Source organism: Dendrobates tinctorius, unplaced genomic scaffold, assembly GCF_039654945.1.
Source record: "Dendrobates tinctorius isolate UK_male_01 unplaced genomic scaffold, ASM3965494v1 ptg000030l, whole genome shotgun sequence".
NCBI lineage: Eukaryota > Metazoa > Chordata > Amphibia > Anura > Dendrobatidae > Dendrobates > Dendrobates tinctorius.
In genome coordinates, this window is record NW_027361698.1 from 517,637 (window position 1) to 545,441 (window position 27,805).

At 47.1% G+C, this 27,805-nt stretch overlaps 1 protein-coding gene across 3 annotated transcripts in view; it reads right to left on the reverse strand.

Moving 5' to 3' along the window:
• Positions 1-27,805, reverse strand: part of BDH2 (3-hydroxybutyrate dehydrogenase 2) — an 80,179-nt gene that overhangs the window by 18,545 nt on the left and 33,829 nt on the right. For all 3 annotated transcript variants that reach the window (XM_073571790.1, XM_073571791.1, XM_073571789.1), the window contains exons 4-6: positions 21,461-21,557; positions 4,628-4,736; positions 2,136-2,196 (exon numbers count right to left, since the gene is read on the reverse strand). In XM_073571790.1, the coding sequence (XP_073427891.1) occupies positions 2,136-2,196; positions 4,628-4,736; positions 21,461-21,557 (267 nt within the window). The remainder of the gene's footprint in view (positions 1-2,135; positions 2,197-4,627; positions 4,737-21,460; positions 21,558-27,805) is intronic.

A 27,805-nucleotide genomic window follows, 5' to 3' on the forward strand; every position in this document is an offset into this window, starting at 1 on the left:
GTGGCCAATCCCTGTTACTGGACGCTGGTAAATAACAGCGCACACACTTGTTCCATAGATGAGACGGAGTGTTGGAGCGGGAATAATTTCCTCGTCCAACTACAGAATCCTGTTGACTGATTCTATAAGAGAATCAAGTGACTCTTGATCAGTTGGGGGATTTTGAGGGGCTGACGTGTCTGATACAAATTCAGAGGCATGCTCGATGTAAACCTCAGGAGAGGTGAGAGACAGGAGTCGCTGATGCTGAAGCGCGAACGTGACTGGGGAACGCGCCATGTTTCCACTTTTTCAAAGACCTGACCATCCCTTGGACGAGTATGGCTCCTGACTTAAATAGTTCTCCCGGAGGGAGAATAGCCTGGGTCAGAGACTCAGAGACTCCACTGACCGTGACAGGGCGCAGTCCACTCAGGGGTACAAGGCGCAGGAAGCCCGTCAGCAGTCGCTGCGAGGGGCGTTGGAGCGCAAGTCGGGGGGCAGTTTGGGCACAGGCCGTGCATAACGGATTAGATTGTGCACTGGGTAGGGCAGACTTGCAAGTGGTACACACGGTTAAAAACGTAATGTATTTCTTAACAGCCCGTTTAGTCTCGTTTAAGAGATGCATAGCGCTCCAGAAAGGGTTAACGGCAGAGACTGACTGCAGCTGCAGAGAATGTGCCGGAAAGTGGTTAAGCTTTAATCTGAGGACAGATGCAGCTTACCCTCGGTCCGGTGTCATGTCCCCCGGGAGGAAAAACTGTGGTCCTGTGGCGTCGCCCGGTATTCGGCTGCTCGTGCAAGGGTTAACTGCAGCAGAGGTAACAGCCATGGCCCCCGAGATTAAAATTGCTCATCTCGTTAGGAGCGGGAGGCGCCAAGAGGAGGGGGGCGGCAGCAATACCGTGGGCGGCGTTATTCAAATTGCGGCCTAGTAGGCCAGAAAAGCAGGGGGCTCAATTTTTGGCCTACCCGCGGTAGGCACCGGGGGCGGGGCGGCGCTAGTGGAGGGCGCTATTGAAATTGCGGCCTAGCAGACCGGGAAAGCTGGGGATTAAGTTTCTGGGGCCATCAGAAAATGCTGAGCGCGCAGGGGGCTGCGATGGGGCGCTTCTCCCGGGGGCAGGACCCGACCCCATACCTCAACTCCAGTGCCTAAGTCAGCGCCGAAGTCCATTCTTCTTATCCTCCTGGGCTGATGTAGCAGAGCTGGAGGAGTTCTTGAATGGGGGGGATGCTCGATCGGTCCTCCCTCTGGGCAGGGAGACGGAGAACTTAAAGAGGTATGCTCAATCGGTCCTCCCTCTGGGTAGGGGGACTGAGAGCTCTGGGGCGGATTCAGGACATCCGAAAAAGCACTGTTCAGGTCCTCTCCATGCACTCCTGTGCGATCTTGTTGCGCTTGCCCTCGTATCCGTTCGACCATCATGGGAACCATTGTCAGAGGAATCAGCCCCGTTCGTCGCAGGAAAGGTACATGAAGGGTTACTCCATGTGCTTGCCTGTTGTTGGTTCGGGGGAAAGCGGGCCGTAGAAAGGAACCGTCGCCCCCTTCACTCTGTTAATTAAAAAATAAAAATTTACAGAAAATTCAAAACTAAAATAAAAACGGTGGGGTCTGAAACCAGACCCAAGTGCCTCCTACAGACACTAAGCAAGAACTGGGGAATTCCCAGCCAGCGAGAGGGTGTATACTGCAGGTGAGGAGTTAACTTTTTTCTGTGTTTACTTAGTGTCCTCCTAGTGGCAAGCAGCATAACACCCACGGTCTCTGTGTCCCCCAATGAGGCGTAGGAGAAAGAGGCCTTACCTGCCCTGGTCCACAGACGAATGACCGCTGCTCTCAGTGTTGGACATTGATTAAAGCGCTGACATCACGTCAAGAGCGTGGCACCCAATCAGTGAGCTAAGCGGCTCTGCCAAATTATACAGACCTCCCCCTTCACAGTTGCTGAGCTGATTGGCTGCCGCATCTTGTTGTGACGTCAGAGTCACATCCAATGGCAGATATCAGGAGTTGTGGTAGAGACTCATCAGTGAACCCGGAGCAGATGAGTACAGCGCGGTTCATTTGTAAGTTTAACAAACTGCAGCATGTGCAGAATATTATCTGATTGGTAAGATCTCCTTTAAGGTCTATTAGTAATACATACCTTTAATGCTGGAAGCTACTGAAGACATGTTGATAATGTTGCCTGATTTTTGAGCAAGCATCTGGAAAACATTAGGAATTAAAGTGACACTAATGTCCAAGGCTCTTACGAATAGAAATTATACAAGTTTAGCAAAACATGGCAGGTTTCTTCCAGAAAACAGCCCAATACGTGCACAAGACTGGTGTCTAATATTGCAGCTAAGCTTTCCTAAAGTGAACAAAGCAGAGCTGCCATATCACGCATCTGTAGACAGATGTTACCCTAAGTCTGGAAAAAAGCAGCCATCTCCTCTGATTCATAAATATGGTTTCTTTTATTTGTAAAAAGATACTAATACCGATTTACTACCATTCTGAGACTACAGCTCCTCTTCAAATCTGTGTGTCTCCATAGTAACAGACCACAAATACTATTTGTGGAATGATCTTGTAATCAAACTAATTTCTTTGTGTCCCCTACTGCCATCCTGTAGGATACCAGAAGTGGGGACAGAAACAGAGGTGTATGACTACTAAATCTGACTATAGAAGGATTATTTGTAGTCTGTTACCATGGAAACACATAGGTTGGCATAGAAGCTGTAGACAATTTTCAATAATTAGAACAAAAGGTCAAGAATACAATAAGACCAAACTAAAGGGAATCTGACAACTGATAAATGCTTCCCAATCCACAGGCAGTGCGTAACAGGCGCTGGCTGTATGATTTCAGCCAGGTATATCTGACTCTGAGGCGTTTCAGAGAAAAACAGACTTTAAAAGCCTTCAGGCACCGAGTTGCAAGGGAGACTAGTCGGACAGATAACCACCCAGTGGATTCTCCTCGCCGGCTGCCACTGACTGACAGATCTCTCCATGTGTGAGTGTATAAAGAGAGACCTGTCAGTCACTAGCAGCTGATGGGGAGAATCTGCTGGGGAACTGCCTGTCCCACTAGTCTTCTGTGTGGTTCGGTCCCCAAACTTAAAATTAAGGGTTTTTTTTATAAAAGCTAGAGGTGGTGCAACAAAATACTAGTGATGTGTTGGGAGTGTTTTTTGTTGGTTTGTTTTTCATGATTCCATAATTTTTTCCTCAGAATTGAGTGATTCCATAATTTTTCCCTTCTGCTTGGTTTAAAAAAGTAACCATTACTGACTACCGCATTTTTTGTTCTTGATTTCTTTTAGTGTTTCTTAAAGCCAAAAAGTTGCCATTTGAATTGACTTTAGTTTTGTGCCATGTCTGTGATCTGCTTTCTTCTACAAAATTAAACAACTGAATGAATATCCTCCAAGGCCGGTGATTCCATAATTTTTGCCTGGGGTTGTATTTTGGATTAAAATAGAAATCTGTAGACTGAAAGAACAATTTACGACAACACGCCTCTGAATTTCCAAGCAATAAATTTTGTAGTTTTTTTTTTTCTGACAAAGAAAAATGGTCAAAATTATAAAAAAAACAAAACAAAAACAGTGCTTTCAGACCTCAAATAATGCAAAGAAAACAAGTTCATAATCATTTAGATACAACAATACTAGAGATGGGAATCCTAGAACATGCTTTGCTCCCTGAACATGTGCTAAAGATGTCTCTCCTCAATTTATAGCTATTTACAGCTACTCAGGATACGTTATATTTGTCTTTAAAAAACAACAGTAACTATTAATTGCATTATAGGTTATAAACACTACTGTTAAGGCTATATGCACACGTATGCAGAAAATTTCTGCATAAAAACAGGACTCCTTCTTAGAATACGCTCGTTTTTGCCATGATTTTTGCGCGTTTTTTCAGCGTGTCCCCAGACACATAGAAAATAGCCAGAAATGCGGAATTTACCGCGAAATTAATAAGCATGCTGCGCATCAATTTGCACAAAAAGTGCAAATGCATTAAAATGAATGGGAAGCTTCTTTTTCGCGTTTTTCCCGCGGATTTTTTGGTAAATCCGCTGGAAAAACACGAAAAAAAACCCGCTGTGTGTGAACACAGCCTAAGTGTTTAGTTATCCCCTTTCCCCCAATGCTTTCCACTGTACTGTTCCCGTAAGCCTGTACAGCAGCTTCTTTCTACTCCATCCTCCCCTACCCCATCTATTCTGTTATATTGACATAAAAATTTTCAATAAAGTTATTTGAAAAAGAAACAACAATACTAATATGTTTTAACTCAGGAAGAGTTCAGAAATCAATATTTTGTGGAATTATAATAACCATGACTTTTAATCACAGCTTTCATGAGAGTCTTGGCATGCTTGCCACCAGTCTTTCACACTGCTCTGGTGCAAAAATGTAAGCAGTTCTTCTTTGTTTGATGGCTTGTGACTATCCATCTTTCTCTTGATTACATTTCAGAGGTTTTCAATGGGGTTCAGGTCTAGAGAATGGGCTGCCCATGACAGGGTTTTCATGTGGTGGTCTCTTAATTTTTGCCAGAGCTGTATAGTAACTACTACAGATCTAAGCAATAAACAACACATATGTCATCGATGAATGAGAACGCCCTTACTTTTGGCAGGAATGTTTTGATCATGAGATACATGCTGCGCACGTTGAGATTCATAGTGAAATCCCAATCTGCCTCCTCACAATCCAATATGGATCCGTGGTGAACAAAACTGTAACACATATACAACAGATTACAATGTATAGAAAAATGATTTAGGATTAATAACAGTACACCACTTTAAACCAAAAAAAATCCAGTAAAGAAGTATCACAATAGGCACATCTAGTAAAGGTCATGGCTATTAAAGAAACCCTACAGCCATAATATAGCGTTATGCCACATTCAATGCCTGTGTGTATGGCACAGTTATTCAGAACTATAAGGCTATGTGCACTAGGGTGACCACAAAAAAATCGATGTCGGAATTTTGTCCGTCTGGACCCCACAAAACGATTCCCCTTTCCAGATATTGAGATAGCCAAAATTTGAGCTCGATCAAACGACGTTAACCCGTGCCGCTGGTCGCTCAAAGTTTGAAAAAATCCAAATTGAGGTATTTTAAGATTTAGGTATTTTGCATAGTCTGTTAGACTATAAAGAATGTGACAACAACATTGCAGAAATAGCCCTGACCAAATTTTCGAACCATTTGTGGTATTTGAATGCAGAGTTGGTGGGATTATCGTTTTTTGATCCCACCATTACAGACAATGAAAAGTTGTTAATGGCTAATAAATTGCTCAGTAGCACAGATGAACCATCAGAGCATGCTAGGGTTGTAAATCCAAAAGTTAGGAAAGAAAAATTAAAAGAGGTAGGAAGTAACCGACTTTAACGACCTTCTGACAAAAGATGAAGAACAAAAGCAATATGTCCTGCAAGTTGTAAGCAAATGCCGAGCATTATATTCTGACGTTTCAAAAACTACTTTAACAAAAGCTCTAGAATAGATTAGATAACTATGTAAAATTATCAACTCATGTAGGTTAGCGTGCTCTGATGGTTCATCTGTGCTACTGAGCAATTTATTAGCCATTAACAACTTTTCATTGTCTGTAATGGTGGGATCAAAAAACGATAATCCCACCAACTCTGCATTCAAATACCACAAATGGTTCGAAAATTTGGTCAGGGCTATTTCTGCAATGTTGTTGTCACATTCTTTATAGTCTAACAGACTATGCAAAATACCTAAATCTTAAAATACCTCAATTTGGATTTTTTCAAACTTTGAGCGACGAGCGGCACGGGTTAACGTCGTTTGATCGAGCTCAAATTTTGGCTCTCTCAATATCTGGAAAGGGGAATCGTTTTGTGGGGTCCAGACGAACAAGATTCTGACATTTTTTCCCCCCCCTATGAGATCCGGTCACCCTAATGTGCACACGTTGTGGCGTCTCCCACGGATTTTTCCGCACAAAAAACGCAGGTGCCTTTTTGCGGCGGATTTGATGCGGTTTTTCAGTGCGGTTTTGCCTGCGGATTTGTATGCATTTTTGTAAGCTAAATAAAAGATAGGTTATTTAACATAAAAAAAAAAAAAAATTTGTGATGTTATTTCTGTCCAACCTCCTCTTTTACATTTGTCCAACCCACACTCCATTACACACACAGATAGAAGGATAGATAAATATGGGATAAATAGATAAATATGAGATATTTAGATAGATATATGGATCTATCCATAGATATATCTATTGACATATACATAGATATATAGCCATATACACTCACTGGCCACTTTATTAGGTACACCTGTCCAACTGTGTGTTAAGACTTAATTTCTAATCAGCCAATCACATGGCGGCAACTCAGTGCATTTAGGCATGTAGACATGGTCAAGACAATCTCCTGCAGTTCAAACCGAGCATCAGTATGGGGAAGAAAGGTGATTTGAGTGCCTTTGAACGTGGCATGATTGTTGGTGCCAGAAGGGCTGGTCTGAGAATTTCAGAAACTGCTGATCTACTGGGATTTTCACGCACAACCATCTCTAGGGTTTACAGAGAATGGTCCGAAAAAGAAAAAAAATCCAGTGAGCGGCAGTTCTGTGGCCGGAAATGCCATGTTGATGCCAGAGGTCAGAGGAGAATGGGCAGACTGGTTCGAGCTGATAGAAAGGCAACAGTGACTCAAATTGCCACCCGTTACAACCAAGGTAGGCAGAAGAGCGTCTCTGAACGCACAGTGCGTCGAACTTTGAGGCAGATGGGCTACAGCAGCAGAAGACCACACTGGGTACCACTCCTCTCAGCTAAGAACAGGAAACTGAGGCTACAATTTGCACAAGCTCATCGAAATTGGACAGTAGAAGATTGGAAAAACGTTGCCTGGTCTGATGAGTCTCGATTTCTGCTGCGACATTCGGATGGTAGGGTCAGAATTTGGCGTAAACAACATGAAAGCATGGATCCATCCTGCCTTGTATCAACGGTTCAGGCTGGTGGTGGTGGTGTCATGGTGTGGGGAATTTTTTCTGGGCACTCTTTGGGCCCCTTGGTACCAATTGAGCATCGTTGCAACGCCACAGCCTACCTGAGTATTGTTGCTGACCATGTCCATCCCTTTATGACCACAATGTACCCAACATCTGATGGCTACTTTCAGCAGGATAATGCGCCATGTCATAAAGCTTGAATCATCTCAGATTGGTTTCTTGAACATGACAATGAGTTTACTGTACTCAAATGGCCTCCTCAGTCACCAGATCTCAATCCAATAGAGCATCTTTGGGATGTGGTGGAACGGGAGATTCGCATCAGGGATGTGCAGCCGACAAATCTGCGCCAACTGTGTGATGCCATCATGTCAATATGGTCCAAAATCTCTGAGGAATGCTTCCAGCACCTTGTTGAATCTCTGCCACGAAGAATTGAGGCAGTTCTGAAGGCAAAAGGGGGTCCAACCCCTTACTAGCATGGTGTACCTAATAAAGTGGCCAGTGAGTGTATATTTAAAGGGAAAAAAAGTCATGGGCTCCCGTGCAATTTTCTGCGCCAGAGAATGAAAGCCGACGACCAGGGGGCCAATATTTGTAGCCCGGGAAGGGGGTAATACCCATGGACCCTTCCCAGGCTATGAATATCTGGGAATATTCTGGCTATTAAAATAGGGCGCCCCCCCCCCCAAAAAAAAAAAAATGACATGGGGTCCCCCTATATTTTATAGCCAGAAAGGCTACGCAGACCGCTGCGGTCTGATATTCATAGCCTAGGAAGGGGCCATGGATATTGGACCCCCCCTGGCTACAAATACCAGCCTGCAGCCACCCCAGAAATGTCACATCTCTAAGATGCGCCAATTCTGGCACTTAGCCCCTCTCTTCCCACTCCCGTGTAGCGGTGGGATATGGGGTAATATAAGGGGTTAATGTCACCTTCCTCTTGGAAGGTGACATTAAGCCCGGTTAATAATGGAGAGGCGTCAATAAGAAAGAGTTAAAAAAAAATCCCACACATAAGAATAAAGTATTTTAATTAAATAAAACACAACATGGTTTTTATCTTTTTATTTAACTCCCAGATCCAAGCAACGCCCTCGTCTCCTAGAAAAAAACAAAAAATAATAAACCACCCGTATACTCCATGTCAGACGCAGTCCAATTAATAACGAGGGTCCCACGACGATCTCCCCTATAGAACAGTGACATCAGGTGATGTCACTGCTTTATGGGGCCTCCCAGTGATGAACTGACAGGAGACAATGCCTCCTGCAGTCCATCTCTGAGGTTACCTGAGTTCAGAGTCTCACTTTACAGCACTGCTGCGTGAGAATTAGGGTTAGGGCTAGGGTTACGGGACCTCTTTCCCGACGGAGGGATACACAGCAGAGGATTACCTCCTCCTGTCATTTCAGTGCTGGAGCCCCTGGAGAGCGGTTGCATCAGCTGATGCGGCTGTTCTCCACGGGAGATCGTTGTGGGACCCTCGTTATTATCTGAACTACAGCAGAGAGGTGAGTATAGGTTGGTTTACTAATTTATGTTTATTACAGGAGATTGATGGCTTCGGGGAATTAGGTGTGTGCAGTGAGTACGTACTCTATGTTATGTTTTGTATGTTTTATGTATGTTCTGTATGTTATATGTTCTATATGTTATATGCTCTGTATGTTTTTTTTTTTTTCTTTTACATTCAACACATTAGCCGGATGATGGGACTACTACTGTCCCATCATTGGCTAATGTGTCAATCACTGTCAGGGTAGCAGGCATAGCCCGATGGGACTTGTAGTCCCATCGGACGATGCCTGCATACACACACACAGCACCGCAGCCCCCCCCAGCGGACAGACCGATGACTAACGGACAGCCCCGCAGCCCCCGCCAAACCCCGGACAGCACTATGAGCCCTGCACAGACCCCCGACAGTCCGATGACCCCGGCACAGGCCCTGCACAGACCCCTGACAGCCCGATGACCCCGGCACAGGCACTGCACAGACCCCCGGACAACCCGATGAGCCCCGGTAACCCCACACACACACACCCCCGGACAGCCTGATGAGACCCGCAGACCCCCGCACACAAACACAGCCCGCACCCACACACCATACCGGCACACACTCCACCCTCTCTTCCTCCCTCCCGATCTACAGCGTTTGATCTGCAGCAAAGCCGCAGATCTTTTTGAGACCTGCGGTTTTGCTGCGGATCAATGCAAGTCAATGGGTGCAGAAACACTGCAGATCCGCACAAAGAATTGACATGCTGCGGAAATGAACCCGCAGCTAATCCGCGCACATTTTTCCGCAGCATGTGCATAGCGTTTTTCAAATTCCATGGACTTTAATGGTACTGTACAGCGCAGCAGAATCTGCTGCGGACCCGCAGGGCCAAAAACGCTGCGGATCCGCGGCAGAATCCGCAACGTGTGCACATAGCCTCAAAAAGTAAAGCCCTGTGCCATACACTTAGTCCTTAGACCCTGCACTACACATAAAACTGGGAAGGAGCTTTAACAGAATTAACCACAATGTAAAAAATGATGCACTCAATTAATACATGTACAAGAAATCCCAAATTCATAAACATAACTCCTGACGATGTAGTGAAATGTGCACAGAGGTGCTTGTGCGGTTTGCCGTGCTGTTGTCCTCTCCACAGGTAACTAATGTAGAATCAAATGCAACTTATGAAGCATTCTATTAGCAGGTTTAACAAGTCTAGACTAACATCATCTATGTAACGCATCTGAAATGTTCATGACGTCCATACCTTTTTATTAGAAGACTATTTTTCAGTTTTCTAGAATGCAATCAGTGAAAGTTTGTGCAAATGAGCTTGCAAGTGCATGAACCTTGGCTTACAGCTCTTAGGCCTCTCTCCCTGTGCTACCAGCCTCCTGTCTGTTACTGACAGTTCACTCTGTTCTGTGACCTGTTCCCTCGCCCAAGATCTCATCAAGGTGCTATCATTCCCAGAGGCAGGGACGTTGCAAGAGCCGGATTATCGATTTGTGCGTGCGCCAAGTGACAACTCTTATAGGGGAGCAGGTCACAGAGATAAGTGACATGTTAAGTCACAACAGGAGGCCGGCGGCAGGAGGAGAAAGAGGAAGAAGCAGCTAGAGATGCGTAAATGCTGGCCATGCTCCCTGCACTTTGCACCCTCATTTGCACAAACATTCAGCAACGAATGTCTAGAAAACGGAAATAAAGGATGTATTTTACAAAAGTATTCCCATCATCAACTTTTCAGATGCTTTACATGGAAATCTGTTAATAAGTTTGTTTTACCCTTCTGGTGGATACTTTGAATATGGTGCCATTGGTTTCTGTAAGGGTATGTGCACACGATCAGGAATGGCTCAGTATTTGACGCAGGCGAAATCTGCAAAAAATCCGCATCTGAGGTCACTGGCAGGTGACCTGAGTTTTTGATGCGTTTTTTTGTCATTGCATGAGTTTTTTTTTGTCACTTGAAATAAAGCTAATTGAAAGTTGGCTTCTGGGAAGGAAACAAAAAGTGATTTCCTGTTTGCAGATATATTGGGGTATGTTCCCATGGTCAGTAAACGCTGTGGGTTGGATACTGTGTGTATATCTGCAATGTCCAACCTGCAGCATCCAGCTGCTCCAGCATAGTGGATGGGATTTCAAGAAATCCCAAGCCCACTATGTGTGCACTGATGTCCGTGTCTCACCCGCAGAGACGGAACTGCGGCACGTCTTTCCAGACCGCAGAATGTCAATTTATGTAGCATTATACATTTACCCACATTGTGGGAGGTGTGCGTGGTTAGCCAGTCCCGCCTAGCTCTCCGGCTATCCCTGTAAGCCTCCCTTTATAAACAAAAACAAGGCTCGTGGAACTACAGGTCCCAGAGCAACATTTCCGGCTTACAGCGAGGATGACCTTCTCCTCTGCAACACATACCGGCCTTTTACAACAATGCTGGTTACTGTCTTAAACCAGCCAGAGTGAAGCAGACTACTGGGGCTGGTACTTCAGGCTGGTAGGGATCCAATATCCGTGAACCTTACCAGCCTAATACCAGGTCGCAGCAGTCTGCTTACCTTGGATGGTTAGCAAAAATAGTGGGATTTCCTCCAAAATAAATAGCGTGGGGTCCCTCTATTTTTCTTCACCAGCCAAGGAAAAAGCAGACAGCTGCAGCCTGGTATTCTCAGACTGGCGAGGCCCATGGATTTTGGCCTTCACCAGCCTAAAAATAGCAACCCAACAGTCACCCCACATTTGACACATCCAAAGATGCACCAATTGTGGCACTTTCCCCGGCTCTTCCCACTGGCCCTGTAGTGGTGGCAAGTGGAGTAATATTTGTGAGGTTGATGTCACCTTGGTATTGTCAGGTGACATCAAACCCACGGCTTAGGCCTGGATCACACTTCCGTTTTTTCAAATCCGTCGGTTTCCGTCAAAAAACGGATCCGCCATTTTTTTTGGAGGATCCGTTTTTTGTCCCATAGACTTCCATTAGCGGTTACCGCGGATCCGTCAAAAAACGGATCCGTTTTAAAAAAAATGGCGGACACAAAAAACAGATGTGTGAAACAGGCCTTAGTAATGGAGAATCGTCTATAAGACACCTATCCATTACTAATCCTATAGTTACATGCTAAATAATGACACAGCCAGAATAAAGTCCGTTAATTGAAATGACACAGACTCCTTTAATAGATCTTAATTAAACCATACTTACTGCAACGCCTATTCCACCGACACCCGCGATCTCCTGGAAGAGAAATAAAATAAAAAAGCAACAGTATACCTTACCTGTCCACCGAGAAGATATACATCCTGTCCCATGACGAGCCCAGCTCTGCTACATCTGGATGCCTTTGGCTAAACGGTGGCATTATGCCACCACTCAGCCTGACATCTAGACACAGCGGAGTTTTAAGCTGATGACCGGAGAAAGCTCGGTCGCCAGCGATCACGTGCACTGCAGTTCTCGCGGTCAGTTGACCGTGAGAGCTTGGCTAGTGACCGGAGATAACCCCGTCCCCGGCGGTCACGTGCATGGCAGTTCTTGCGGTCAGCTCAGCTCATCGCATCGCAAGAACTGCAGTATGCGAACTTCCAGTTCAAAAAAAGGTAAGACATTTAAATTAGTACACGTGTAGTAACCTACGTTCCTGCACGTGACTAAGAAGATAATGCAGTTTTACTGCATCTAATGATAGTGAATGGGTAATTCATGCAGAGGAGACTGAGAGTCTCTGCTACATAAATTGACATGCTACGGTCAGGAAAGACATGTGGCATGTCCGTCTCTGCAGGGAAGCCGGAGGCGTCTCAGGACGCATAGTGGAAATGGGATTTCATGAAATCCCATCCACTATGTAGTACCATCTGGCCGCTGCAGAGGTACGTAGTGTCCAACCCGCAGCGTTTACTAACTGTGGGAACATACCCTAATTGTTTATACCTTCGGTGTACACTGATGATGAGGAGCTAACTTTTTTTTTTTTGCACAGTGTCAACCTCCTAGTGGCAGCAGCATACACCTATGGTATCCGTTTTATTTTTTAAAGCAGTCTTGTGGGGTCTGTTAATACTGCCTTTTTGCCTACATTCACTCCAAAAAAGATATGAGTAATCTGGAAAGGCTTTTTTAAGGCTGCGTTCACACGTCGCAGTTTTATCGCGGCGTTTAACGAGCGATTTTGTCACGAAAACGCAAAAAAAAACAGCATCCCATGCAATCCTACGGGATTCCGCAATGCTGTGCTAATGCTGCGGATTTTCCCGCGGCAGAATCGCATTGCAGAAAAATCCGCAGCATGCTCATTATTTTGCGGAATCACGGCAATTCCACCCACATAGGAATGCATTGTTCTGCTTACTTTCCGCATGTGGCCCACCATGTGAAAAGTAAGCAGACATTTGCGGATGGTACCCACGGTCCATGGGTACCATATCCTTGTAAAAAATAGAATTAAAATAAAAAAATTGGGTTATATTCACCTTCCGATGTCCCGCGCAGTATCCCCAGGCCTCAGCGATACACGCGGCATGTCCCGTTCCCAGTAATGCATTGCGATAATGACCTTTGCTGACGTCGCTGTCTTGCAAAACTGTAGCGGTCTCGCGAGACCGCGACGTCATCAAAGGTCATTGCCGCAATGCATCACTGGGAACAGGACCTGCCGGAGCATCGCGGGGGCCTGGGGACGCTGCGAGGGACGTCGGAAGGTGAATATAACCCGATTTTTTATTTTTTATTATTTTTAACATTAGATCTTTTTACTACTGATGCTGCATAGGCAGCCTCAATAGTAAAAAGTTGGTCACAATAGTCAAACACTATGTTTGACGAGTGTGACCAACCTGTCAATCAGTTCTCCAAGCGATGCTACAGATCGCTTGGAAAACGCTAGCATTCTGCAAGCTAATTACGCTTGCAAATCGCTAGTTTTTCTGCAGGAATTTAAAAAGGAGATTTTTGTGTACTCACTGTAAAATCTCTCTCTTAGCCTCTAATTGGGGGACACAGAACCATGGGTGTTATGCTGCTGTCCACTAGGAGGCGACACTATGCATAATATGAAAAAGATTAACTATGGCTCCTCTGCAGTATACCCACCTGGACGGCGTTAGCCTTCTCCAGTTTTGTGCAAAAGCATTAGGAGGAATATAGCAGAAAACATAACCATGCCTGTAAGAAGGCCACTACGTACGAGCTCAAAGAACAATATGAGAACTTAACCGTAACAATTGCCCGTAAGGGCAACAGGGTGGGAGCTGTGTCCCCCAATTAGAGGCTAAGAGAAAGAGATTTTACGGTGAGTACACAAAAATCTCCTTTACTCTGTCGCCTCATTGGGGGACACAGAACCATGGGACATCCCAAAGCAGTCCCTGGGTGGGAAGCAATGGACTAATAATGTGCAGACAGGACCCTAAACTTGGGGCACCGCCACCTGCAGAACCCGTCTACCCAGGCTCGCTTCCGCTGAGGACTGGGTATGTACTCTGTAGTGCTTGGTAAACGTGTGTAGGCTAGTCCAAGTGGCCGCCTTACACACTTGTTGAGCCAAAGTCTGGTGTCGAAAGGCCCAGGAGGCCCCTACCGCCCGTGTAGAATGTGCCGTAATAGCGGCCGGAAGAGGAGAATTTTTAAGGCGGTAAGCCTCTTGTATGGTGAGTTTGATCCACCTGGCAAGGGTAGCTTTGGAAGCCGGCAGACCCTGGCGGACGCCTTCCAGAAAAAGGAAGAGGGAATCGGACTTCCGGAAGGGCGCAGTCCTAGACACGTATATACGCAAAGCCCTGACGAGGTCAAGCGTATGCAGAGCCTTCTCCACTCTATGAACCAGAACCAGGCAAAGAGATGGCAGTGAAATTTCCTCATTGAGGTGGAAGTTGGACACAACCTTCGGGAGGAAGGATGGGACAGTACAGAGAACCACTTTGTCCTGGTGAAAAGCCAGGAAGGGCCGTCTGCAGGAGAGTGCCGACAGTTCAGACACCCTGCGTAGCGAAGTGATTGCCACCAGAAAGACCACCTTCTGGGTTAGAAGGCGAAGTGGAACTTCCCTAAGAGGTTTGAAGGGAGGACCCTGTAATGCTGTCAGCACCAGGTTAAGGTCCCACGTTTCTAGTGGCCGTCTGTAGGGGGGGGGGGGGAACCAATCAGGAAACCCCCTGAAGAAAAGTCCTTACTTGCGGCTTGTTAGCAATGCGTTTTTGAAAAAGCACTGAGAGCGCTGACACCTGGCTTTTAAGAGAGCCCAGGGACAGTCTGGCCTCCAGACCCGATTGGAGAAAACCAAGTACTTTAGGGAGAGAATAAGGGAGTGGGATCTGGCCGCGAGATTTGCACCAGGTAAAGAATGCTCTCCAGGTACGGTAATAAATCTTGGCAGAGGCTGGCTTCCGTGCCCTGATCATGGTTTCTATGACGTCCGGTGAGAGCCCTGCTTGGGTTAGAACCCAGGTCTCATGGGCCACACAGTCAAATTGAGAGCCCCTGAGTCCTGGTGGAAGAATGGGCCTTATGACAGAAGATCGGGACGGTCGGAGAGACACCAGGGGGCGTCTGCTGTAAGTTGTACGATGTCGGCGTACCATGTACGTCTGGGCCAGTCTGGCGCGATTAGGATGGTTGGAACTCCTTGTTTGATCTTCCTCACCACTCTGGATATCAGGGGGAGAGGTGGAAAGATGTACAGAAGCTGGAACTGGGTCCAGTCCTGAACTAGGGCATCCGCTCCGAGTGACCGCGGATCGTGTGTTCTGGCCATGAAGTTGGAGACCTTGGCATTGAAATGGGATGCCATTAGGTCCACGTCCGGGGTCCGCCAGCGATGGCAGATCTGGCAAAAAATTTCGGGATGGAGAGACCACTCTCCCGAATCCATTCCTTGTCTGCTGAGGAAGTCGGCTTTTCAGTTGTCCACACCCGGAATGTGGACCGCAGAGAGTACCGACCCCGTGTCTTCCGCCCAGTGGAGGATGTGTCACTTCTCTCATCGCCTGGGTACTGCGTGTCCCGCCTTGGTGGTTCACCTATGCCACAGCCGTGGCATTGTTCGACTGTACTCTGATATGAGAGGCTGCCAGTAAGTGGCAAAAGGCTCTCAACGCCAGGAGGAAGGCACGAATTTCCAGGATGTTGATGGGCCTGTTCGCCTCCACTGGTGACCACTTGCCCTGTGATGTAAGTGCACCGCACCCCAACCAGTCAGACTCTCGTCGGTGGTCAGGACCTTCCACTGACCTGTGAGAAAGGATTTCCCAGTCACGAGCGAGGTTGGCTTGGGCCACCAGAGCAGGGACCTCCTGGTTGACGATGTTAGCTGGAACTCCTTGTCGAGGGAAAAAGGATTCCTGTCCCAGGACTTGAGAATGGCTAGTTGAAGAGGCCTGAGGTGAAACTGGGCAAATGGAACCGCCTCCATTGCTGCCGCCATCCTGCCGAGGACTCTCATGGCAAATTGGAGAGATGGGGGGAGGTTGCGGAGGAGGATGCGAACTTCTAGACGGAGAGCCAGTGCCTTGTCCTTGGGAAGGAGCACCAGACCCCTGGAGGTGTCGAATAGCATCCCCAGGAAGGTCAGAGACGGACTCGGGGTAGTCGATGACTTTTGTAGGTTGACTAACCAGCCCAGGCGACTGAGAGTGTCGATTGTGATTGAGACGCTGAGCTCGCAGTCCTTGAAGGTGGAAGCTTTGATGATGAGATCGTCCAGGTATGGAACGACTACCAAGATCATGGCAGCCACCATGGACGTGTTACACTCCAGAGGCATAGTAAACGTTCTGGGAGCCGTGGCGAGTCCGAACGGGAGAGCCATGAATTGGTAGTGGTACTGATTGATTGCGAACCTGAGAAATCTCTGATGGGCGGGAGCAATCGGTATATGCAGGTATGCGTCTTGTATGTCTATGGAGGTGAGATATTCTCCCTGCTCCATGGACCGAAGGGACTCCATGCGAAAATGACGAACCTGTACATATTTGTTAAGTTGTTTTAGGTCCAATATGGCCGTATATGCTGCCTCCTTTCTTGGGGACTACGAATAGATTGGAGTAGAACCCTCGGAAGCGCTCGGCCTCGGAAACCGGTACTATGACCCCTGCTTGAAGAAGTGAGGAAACCGCTTGGTGGAAGGCGCGAGCCTTGTTTGGCGGTTTTGGGGGAACAGAGAGGAAGAAACGGTTCGGTGGGTTGGACGTGAACTCTATCTTGTATCCCGGAAGCCACTATTTCCCTGACCCACCTGTCTTCTGTAATAGGCAGCCAGACTTGCTGAAAGAGCAAAAGTCGTCCGCCTACGGGTGGGGTGTCTTCCGGAGTTCGTGAGTCATGATGAGGAGAAAGTCTGAGGTTTTCCTCCTCTGGGCTTTGGCTGGCCTGCTTTTGGCTGCCAGGTCTTGTCCGGCCTTTGCGTCGACCGTGGATTGTCCCTGCGTGGGGAGCGAATACGATTTTGTGCTGGACGCGAGACGGACCAGCCCGAAGAATTCCGAAAGGATCAAAACCGTGCTTGGTTACGCTGTTTGTAAGTGCGTTTAGGTTTTAGTTGAGGTAAAGAGGTACCAACGGGGTGGCGTTGGATATCATTGTGTCCAACTTTTCACCGAAAAGCCGCCCACTGAGGTACGGGAGGCGCGTGAGGGACTTCTTTGAGGCCGCGTCCGCTTTCCATTCGCGCAGCCAGAGGATACGCCGAATCGTGATGGCGTTTGCTGCTATCCCCCTACACCCCTTGCTGAATCCAGAGCTGCATGAAGCATGTAATCCGCTACAACTGCTATTTGAACCGCTTGGTCCGACAGCTCAGGGGTTGATGCTTGGAGGCCAGCTTGTAATTTTTTGGCCCTAGCCAGGATGGCCTTGGCCGCCCAGACTGAAGCGAAAGCGGGAGCCAGGGAGGCCCCTGCTGCCTCGAAAATTGAACGAGCCATGCGTTCTACCTGCCGGTCTGCTGCGTCCCTGAGGGTTGAGCTATCTGGCAGTGAGAGGAGGATCTGTGCTGCTAGCCTAGAGACTGGGGGGTCCACTTCGGGTGGATCTGTCCATTCCTTGGTGTCCTTCTGTGGGAAGGGGTACCTTGCCTCCAAATATTTGTGATTGATGAATTTTCTCTCAGGCTGTGAGAACTGCTTGTTAAGGATCGCCTTAAATTCTGGGTGATTAGAGAAGACTTTAGGCGGTGTCAGAACACCTTCAAAGGAAATCTTGTGCTCTGGGGCCTCCGGGGGCAGATCAGAAATATCCAGCACCCGATAGATGGAAGAGATTACGTCTTCAACTAACGCTGCATTGGTAGGGGGAATTGGGATCAGTGACCCCTCCGGTTCGTTGTCTGAGGCGGAGTCACAGATGCCTTCCAAATCTTGAGTATCGCTGAGGCGTCCCCTGGTGGGTGAACTGGGGTGGAGGCCTACTGTGGTCGGGGACCGCTGTGGAGATCTGCTTTGTCTGTCTCTGGTAGGAGACGGTCTCGGTGACCAGGAATTACGGTGTCTCTCCCTAGAGGGGGATGACCGTGTACTATGGGATGACACAGATGAACGCGACCTGTGGGTCCGTCTGGATGTGCCCGGGACGGCATGTCCCTGGGCCGAGCTCTCTCTTTGCTGGGTAATGGTCATAGCCGAGGCATGACCCTGCAGAGCCTGAGGCAATGTGGAGGTCAGGTTATCTATGGACTGCGTCATAGATTGCGACATCTGAGTAGCCCATTCAGGTGTGGTAGCGGACACCGAAGCGTTGGTAGGGGTTTCTTGGGGTTCTGACCCAGTAGACTGGATACAGTCCCGGCAGTGCGGGTACTTGCTACCACTGGGGAGAGTGGTTTTGCAGGCTGTGCAGAATGCATAAAAGCAGTCCTGCCTGGTTCCCTTGTACCTTGAGCCCGGCATAGTGCACAGAGTGCAGAAGGGCTGGCTATGCAGAGGACCCTACAGGGGTGGCTATGCAGAGGAACCTATATGGGAGCCTTATAAGGAATATGGGTTCAGAGCCGAGTAAAAAAACCCAGCTGTGATCTTACCCCACCAGTTTGCTCCTAGGTCCAGCGCCGAAGATCCACAGTCCTGTGCCCCCAGAGACTGGCTGGCCTGGACCTGCTGAAGTCCTGCAGCAGAAATGGCTGCCGAGAAGAAGGTGAAGGGGAAGAAGGGGACGGAGAGCTGAAAAAGCACGGCAGAGCTGTGTGAAAACGTGCCCTTTCTGTCTCGATCCGCCCCCTCTATGACACTGTAGAGTGTCATATTTGTCATCCGGGGGGCGGAGCGGGGGCAGCGACTTCAGCTAGGCCGAAGCCGAGGTCTAAATTAGATTCCTGATGCCCAGAAGGGCTCCAGGCCGGCGCGGAAGTCCGGGGGTCGGATGTAAACCGGACTCCCCCGGATCTAAAGGCAGGATAGCGGTTGGGGCACAAGCGGAAGGGGGGCCATGAGAGGGGTCCCCCTGAGCACTATAGGGCTGGTGCTGCCGGAGAGACAGGGGCGCAGGGAGCCCTGTGTCTCTAATGTGCCATGCCTGTCTGCACTCCCCCCGGCCCCGACAGGAGCCCGCAGCTGGTCTGGGGTCCCTGGATGCAGCCACAGTGTGCTGGCCTATGCTGCTGGGAGCTGCCGAGTACTGCCTGTACAGACCCTACCTGAGGAGTCTCAACCTAGGGGGATTAGGGAGGGTGCATGATCAGGGGGCTTTATCCTCGCCTCGACCTCAACCCAAAACCAAAAGGAATTGGGGAAGGAGGGGGATCTCGACTTCGAACCAGTACCCGAGGGACTGGGGAAGGAGCGACATGGGGGATAGCCATCTCTACTTCAACCAGGCACCCCATGACAGAGGACCGAGGAAGGAGCCATGCCGGGAGTCTCACAGGAGACCCACTTTTCTTCATCCGTAATCCTGTCGGGAAAAAAGGAAAAAAATGAAAAAAATTTTTTTTAGGTGTGCCTCCTATGCGACACTAAGCAAAAACTGGAGAAGGCTAACGCTGTCCAGGGGTGTATACTGCAGAGGAGGAGCCATAGTTAATCTTTTTCAGATTATGCATAGTGTCGCCTCCTAGCGGACAGCAGCATAACACCCATGGTTCTGTGTCCCCCAATGAGGCGACAAGAGTAATGCGATTTTCCCGTGGAATGGAATTCTGGAATTCTTGCGGTAACTTCCGCGTGAGTTCCGCTACGTGTGAACCCAGCCTAAGTCTTCCAGGTATAAGATGCCAAAGTGTGAGAACTTTAAAGTAATTTTCATGGCAAAGCTATCTCTGCAAGCATCATGGAACACAGCTCAATTCTGTCCAGCGGCGAAAAATGCCACTAGTCTGAACTGAGGAGCGCAACTAAAAAGAAGGGAGGCAGAGGAGATAAATTTAGAACACTCCTTTTAAAGGCATATTCTGGCTATACCCAATTTTTACTTATCCACTGGATAAATGCTAGATTCCACCATGCAGACTTCAACTGATACCCAGAATTTGTGGCCCTGGACTGTCCCGAGCTGCCAGAATGTGGACAGGAGAAGTTGTATGAATATCCAGTTGAGTACCTTCCCAGTCATTTCAAAGATAGCCGAGTGATTGAGTTGCGCTCCAATTAACTACTCCAGGCCAGATGGAGAAAATAGGAGTGATATAATTATTACCACCCATCCAGTGGACAAATGATTATTGGCAGATATATTATTATTATTATGCATTTATATAGCGCCATTTATTCCATGGCGCTTTACATATGAAAAGGGGAAATATAGACAAGTATAATAAACATGTGTAAGACAAGGAACACCCAAGTACATAAGGAGAGGGGACCCTGCCCGCGAGGGCTCACAGTCTACAGGGATGGGTGAGGATACAGTGGGAGAGGGTAGAGCAGGTCGTGCGTTGGTTTAGTAGACTTAGGGTCATTGCAGGCTGTAGGCTTGTCGGAACAGGTGGGTCTTCAGGTTCTTCTTGAAGGTTTCCGTTAATGGTGAGAGTTTGATGTGTTGCGGCAGAGAGTTCCAGAGTATGGGGGAAGCACGGGAGAAGTCTTGTATGCGGTTGTGGGAAGAAGAGATAAGGGGGGAGTAGAGAAGGAGATCTTGAGATGATCGAAGGTTGCGTGCGGGTAGGTACCTAGAGACCATGTCACAAATGTATGGAGGAGACAGGTTGTGAATGGCTTTGAATGTCAAGGTTAGGGTTTTGAATTGGAGCCTCTGGGCAATAGGAAGCCAGTGAAGGGCCTAGCATAGGGGGGAGGCTGGGGAATAGCAGGGAGACAGGTGGATTAGTCGGGCAGCAGAGTGTAGGATGGACTGGAGCGGTGCCAGAGTGCTAGAGGGGAGACCAGAGCGTAGGAGGTTGCAGTAGTCGAGGCGGGAGATAAGAGCATGCACTAGTGTTTTTGTGGTTTCGTGGTTGAAGAATGAGCGGATCTGGGAAATATTTTTGAGTTTGAGGCGGCAGGAGGAGGCGAGGGCTTGGATATGTGGTTTGAAAGAGAGCGCAGAGTCGAGGATCACCCCAAGGCACCGAGCCTGCGGGACTGGGGAAAGAGCAGCCATTGACATTGATGGATAGGTCTGGTGGAGGGGTAGAGTGAGATGGGGGAAAGATGATGAATTCTGTTTTGTCCATGTTCAGTTTGAGAAAGCGAGCAGAGAAGAAGGCTGAGATAGCAGACAGACATTGTGAGATTTCAGTCAGTAAGGAGGCGAGGTCGGGTCCAGATAGGTAGATCTGCGTGTCATCGGCATAGAGGTGATACTGCAAACCGTGGGATTCTATGAGCTGTCCCAAGCCGACTTTTTGAAAGCCTACAGGGTTACATTCAGGAATTGTAGTTTGGAATATTTGGCAACTTCACACATGAAGGCCTACACTGTGAATGATTTATATATGGGTCAATGCTTTACAGGAGATACAGTACATGAGGAGATAAAGGATGATAGACATATAGAGGGTCCAATTTACTTACCCAGCTACATTGAACAGAACATCAATTCTATCAATTTCCAGGCACAGTTTTTCAATCTGCTCCTTCTTAGTGACATCCAACACTCTTGTCTGAATACCTAGAGGTAATTGTATACAAATCCTATTTAGTGATTTAGAAAGAGCAGCTACTTATTTCTAAAGTTTTCTGCTGAATAGACAAAAAAAAAAAAATTGTAAAATACATGTAAAATACAAAATTCTTAAAGGGGCTTTCCAGGCTAAAATGAAAAGTCAACAATCATATTATATGACTGCAGAGTGCTAAATCATAACACTCACGATTTTCCTGTATTTCATGTGTGGGTGGGCAGTCACATGACCACATAAATAAGATTTGCACACACACGCAGTCCCATGCCAACTAGACTCGGCCAGCTTCTTTCAATTCTCTTCTATTGAGAGAAGATAGATGAATCTAGTCGGTATGTGACCATAAATATGCAAACTGCATCCATGTGGTCAGTGACCGCTCACATGCACAGGAAATTGAGGGCTGACAATAGTGATAATGTGTGACTTGTACACTGTCTTTGGCAATATGAAGTCACAAAAAGACTGCAAACTTTTTCAACCCCTATAATATTGCTATACTATTATATTCCCAATCACAGATATGTTGGCTATAACGGAAAAGAAGTTTTATGAAAATTAAAGTCATTGGTTGGCCTCAAGTCATCTGACATCAATAACCCCTTTGCGTCATATCCAATTTCTGCTTTTGAATTTACCTATTTTCCATCCCTTCTTGCAAAGCTTTTTTACTTTTCCATCGATATAGCTGAATTATTTTTTTGTGGGAGGAGTTGAATGTTTGAATAACATCATTCCGTCTATTACGCAGCGTAAAAAAAAAAAATCTAAATTGGATGGAATGGTAAAAAAAAGCAATTCTGCAATTTTTTTTGCGTGCCATTTTTTAGGATGTTTATTATATTGTAAAAATCACAAAGTAATATGATTAGCCAGGTCAGAACAATTACGGTGATTGTAAATTTGTATGGTTTATAACACAGCTTATCCTGGTAATACGTCAATTTTGACTCTTTTTTTTTTTTTAAGAAGCTTAAGAAAAATGACCCCTTTTTTTCTATTACAGAGAGTCTAAAAGCATGGCTATCCTATCGTCACCACTTTGCTTGTCATCCCACAATCAGTTGAACATGCAGCTTGTGACTTATGAAGTCCCTGAGCAATCACTTTTCACCTCCCCCGTGAAAATTGGTCATCATAGCCACTGTCATCGTCATCAATTTCACTCTGTCAGCATTGTCAGCTACAGGATATATCTTTAAGTCCCCAATCAACAGCTGCTGCTCTTCCTCATATTGCTGAATATAACATTGTCACTGAGGGTCCATAACAGCCCTAGGACAGCAGTGAACATACAGTAAAAGTTTCTGTTTTTTGACTATCAGCTGCCGGCATTGACATCAGGGGCTTATCTACAGCATTCTGTAATGCTGTAGATAAGCCCCCGTTGAAACCTGAAAGATAAGAAAAACACGTTAGATTATACGGCCGGACTAGGGGGGCGGTCCGGTCCGGTGGGTGTCGCGGTCTGGTCCGGCGCCTCCCATCTTCATACGATGCCATCCTCTTTTTCCCTTCCTGTAGTGGCTCCGGAGCACTCCTCTGCCCTGTTGAGGACAAAGCAGAGTCCTGTAGTACGCAGGAGTCGGGAGAGGTCTGGCGCCTGCGCACTGCAGTATTCTGCTCTGCCCTCAACAGGGCAAAGCAGTGCGCCTGCGCTGGAGCCACTACAGGAAGGGAAAAAGAGGACGGCATCGTATGAAGATGGGAGGCATCGGACTGGACCGCCCCCTCCGGTGAGTATAATCGAACGTGTTTTTCTTATCTTTCAGGTTACATCGGGGGCTTATCTACAGCATTACAGAATGCTGTAGATAAGCCACTGATGTCAATGCCGGCAGCTAATAGTAAAAAAAAAAAAAAAAAAAGTGTGACAGATTCCCTTTAAGTGTTTGTAATCTTAGTCCTTAGATAAAAAGTACAAGAAAGCTGATGTATTTTATGTATTTGAGTGTGCGCATAGCTGTTCTTTGAGGTGTCACTTTAACTATTTTTGTCTATATAGTTCTCTATACTGACAAGTTTAGGCCAGCTTCACCTTTGCGTTCAGCAGAGCTGCAGAGGGCTGCATAGTTCCTCCGTGAAGCTCCTCCCACTGCCACGCCTCCTCCATTCAGCTTTGCCTACGTCTGCATGCGGCCTACGTACCTATCTTTAACATTGGGTACGCAGGCCGTGCGGATGTCTCCGTATGCGTCGTTTTCACGCTGTGGCGACCTGAGTAGAACGCAACACGTTGCATTTTGTTGCGGTCGCCGCATCGTCAAACCGACGCATGCGGACGAATCCGCATACATCCGCACGGCCTGCGAACCCAATGTTAATGTTAAAGATAGATACGCAGGCCTCATGCAGATGTAGCAGGAGTTATCCGGAGGTGCGGCAGTAGGTGGAGCTTCACGAAGGAACTACGCAGCCCTCCGCAGCTCTACCAAACGCTAGTGTGAAACTAGCCTTAATTGCCTCTTTGAAGAGCCTCAGTAGCCGACAAGTCCCTCTTCAGCTGCCAATAGCAGATTTCAAAGTAATTCCTGCTTCAGTTTGCCTGCTGCATGTTATAATCAGTAACAGCGTTACGCTGTTGTACAGATGCTCCAGCATATGCAGTGTTGAATTCTATCACTTTGTCGCTTACAAGAATGCCCAGTTACAGTTGAAGAGGAGTCATCAAGGACGAGATTTGCTCCTTGATGCAGAGGAGCAACCCGTCCTCTGCATAGATTTGTGCCCATGCTCTTAGGCTGTGTGCACACATTAGCTTTTTTTGTGCTTTTTAAGCATTTTTTCCCCTGCAAAAACGCTTAAAAAAACGCATACATTAAGCATCCCATTCTTATAATGCATTCCACAATTTTTGTGCACGGTGACGTTTTTTTTCCGCAAAAAAAACGCATTGCGGAAAAGAACGCAGCATGTTCATTAATTTTGCGGAAAAATCCACATTTCCAACTATATTCAATGAGAATGTGCATCCTCCGGAAAAAAAAATGCGAAAAAAAACACAAAAAAACCCGCGAAAAATAAAAATGCGGATTTTCTGGGAAGGAATCAGGTTTTGCTCAGGAAAATTCGGCTTACGTGTCCACAGAGCCTTGCACTACAAAACAGCTTGGCAGTGCTTAAGCTTACAAGAAAGAAAACAAAATGAAAGGGGATGCAACAATCTGCCCTGTTGTTCTTGGGGATGGGGCCATATACATTGAGGATAATGCAGAGGAGGTGTAGGATGAAGTTGATAAGTGCTGAACGGCATTGGAACCAGACTGGTAGTGGTGGTAGTGCATAATTGCAACTTAAAACCTTGACCCAGTGGGCCGTAAACAACATTTACTATCCCTATATATAATTGCTTCTCTATATGTTAAAGAAGTTGTCCGGACTTCGACTACAAGTCTGCAGTCACGTTATGTGACTGTAGATTTTTTAATCCTCATAGCGTGCACACTGCGCGCTGTGAGGATTCTCCAATGCTGGCACTAAGTGATAATTTGACAGCAACTAAAGGCCCCGTCACACTAAGCGAGGTCGCTAGCGATATCGCTTAAGCTTCACCGATTTTGTGACATAGCAGCGATATCGCTACATGTGATACTTACCTCCGACCGGCTCCCCCGCTGGCTATCGCTTATCGCGCGAGAACATCCTGGGCCGTTTCTCGTCGGCCACTTCCTGCTGGCGCTGACGAGCGACGCGTGGACGCGGGCGGGAGGACGTCAGGATCGCTGCGTCTGACAGGTAAGTAACGACCGCCGACCGCTGCTGCATCGCTGGTGAGATCTGCCTGTCTGGCAGCTCACTAGCGACCATTTAGCGATACGACCCGGTCAGGATCGCTGGTGCATCGTTGTCGGGATCGCTGGTGCATCGCTAAATGTGATGGTACCCCTAAGAGATTTCCTTAGTTCCCGAGACATTCAGATTAGACTTTATCTGGCCTCGCGCAATACACTTGAGTGAGGCCAGATACAGTCCAGTTGGCACGTGACCGCATGTATGCAAATAGCACACTTGCTGTCAAGCACCCTCCTCTTACGACATCAGCACTAGAGAATCCTCAGAGTGACTGCAGACTTGTAGCATAAGACTAGATAAGCCAATGTGGTGCATGGTTAAGAACACTGCTGGGTCTACAAAGTGGCCCACATTCCTTTGTATGAGAGCAAATTACACATGTGAGAAATAATGAACTGAGTATCTTACAGCAAGAATGAGAACACACCATCCTTTCTCAAGAAGGAAGTAAAGGAAGTTGTATAGCAATTACTGGCCCACCAGCAACTTGACCAGGTAGGAGTTGAGTTGGCACAAAAGGGGATTACTGAGTGTATTGTTTCCTGACTCACCACCACGACTATAAAACAGAGCATTCAGACACTGTTAAGCCTCATCTAACAGTAGCTGCAGCATCACTTACTCCCGAGCTGACCTCAGAAGACGCATGTGGCCTTGGAAGATATTTTGGCTGGACATCGACTCTTTTTATTACTGACGCCACCACCTTCCTTGTCTGATGACATCACTTTTATGTCAAGTCAATATGGTTCCCTGATCGTGTACATCACATAATAATGTTGCCTCAGTGTGGGAAAATTCCAGAGCCCTTGCCTTAAGATACCTAATTATACCACTACCACCTCAACTTCCACTACTACCATCATAAACACAGCTAGATATTGGACTCATCATCTACCTACTCTGGCCCTCATATTCTTCAAGTCCAAACCCTGAGGCTAAGGCTGAGTTCACACGTTGCATTTTTTTCGCGTTTCCGCGGCGGTTTTAACCGCGCGATTTTGCCGCGAAAACGCGAAAAATAAGCATCCCATGCATTCCTATGGGATTCCGCAATGCTGTACTAATGCTGCGGTTTTTACCGCGGCGGAATCGCTTCGCGGTAAAAACCGCAGCATGCTCATTAATTTGCGGAATCGCGGCGATCCCGCACCCATAGGAATGCATTGTTCCGCTTACTTCCCGCATGTGGCTGTGCACACCATGCGGAAAGTAAGCAGAACAATTGCGGATGGTACCCACGGTCCGGAGGAGAGGAGACTGTCCTCCAGGCTTTGGGTACCATATCCCTGTAAAAAATAGAATTTAAAATAAAAAATATTGTTATTCTTACCCTCCGACGTCCTGCGCAGCATTCTCGCTTCTCTTCACGCTCCGGTCCCAGTAGTCCTTTGCAAAAATGCCCGCGATGGCGTCCGTTCTCGCGGGATCGCGAAGTCTCGCGGTCATTCGCGCGACGTCATCGCGAATAACCGCGAGACGTCGCGATCCCGCGAGAACTGACGTCATCGCTGGCATTTTCGCAAAGGATTACTGGGAACGGATGCGCGGGACGTCGGAGGGTGAGAATAACACCGTTTTTTTTTTTTGTTTTTTTTTTACATCCTATCTTTTTTACTACTGATGCTGCATAGGCGGCCTCAGTAGTAAAAAGTTGGTCACACTCGTCAAACACTATGTTTGACGAGTGTGACCAACCTGTCAATCAGTTCTCCAAGCGATGCTACAGATCGCTTGGAGAACGCTAGCATTTTGCAAGCTAATTACGCTTGCAAAATGCTAGTTTTTCCGCGGGAAAATCGCGGGAATTTAAAATGCGATTTTCCCGCGGACTGGAATTCCGGAATTCTCGCGGTATTTTCCGCGAGAGTTCCGGTACGTGTGCACTGACTGTTCACCTCACCCAATACATTAACTGGAAGAACTAGTGATATATCTTCCTTAGAATCAGGTATAATTTGGCTTAAAAGGAATCTGTCACCCTTGTTTTCGAATATGAGCTTCCGGCACTGACATCAGGGGCTTATCTACAGCATTCTGTAATGCTGTAGATAAGCCCCTGATGTAACCTGAAAGAGATGAAAAAAAGAGATATATTCACGTTTTAATATATTATTTCTACCAATTTGCTATATATCGAATAATCTGACACTGGTCAACATACCCCTGCTTTATTGATTTTAACTGTGGATCCTGCAGTAGGACACCCTGTGATCAGCTAATATGGAGAGACTCTTCTTCCAAAAAGCCATTGTCCAAAGCGAAAAGCCCCTTTTAGTGCAGATGTACAGTCTGAGACACTCAAACAAAAATTAGTGTATCTCAATCCTTACAGCCACGTGCAGGGATTTGTTTGTAAGCCTGGTGTGCATCCTTCTACAGTTCACTATAGCTTTTGTAAGGCGCAGCACCTAAATTAATGTTGTCCACTACTTGGACAACT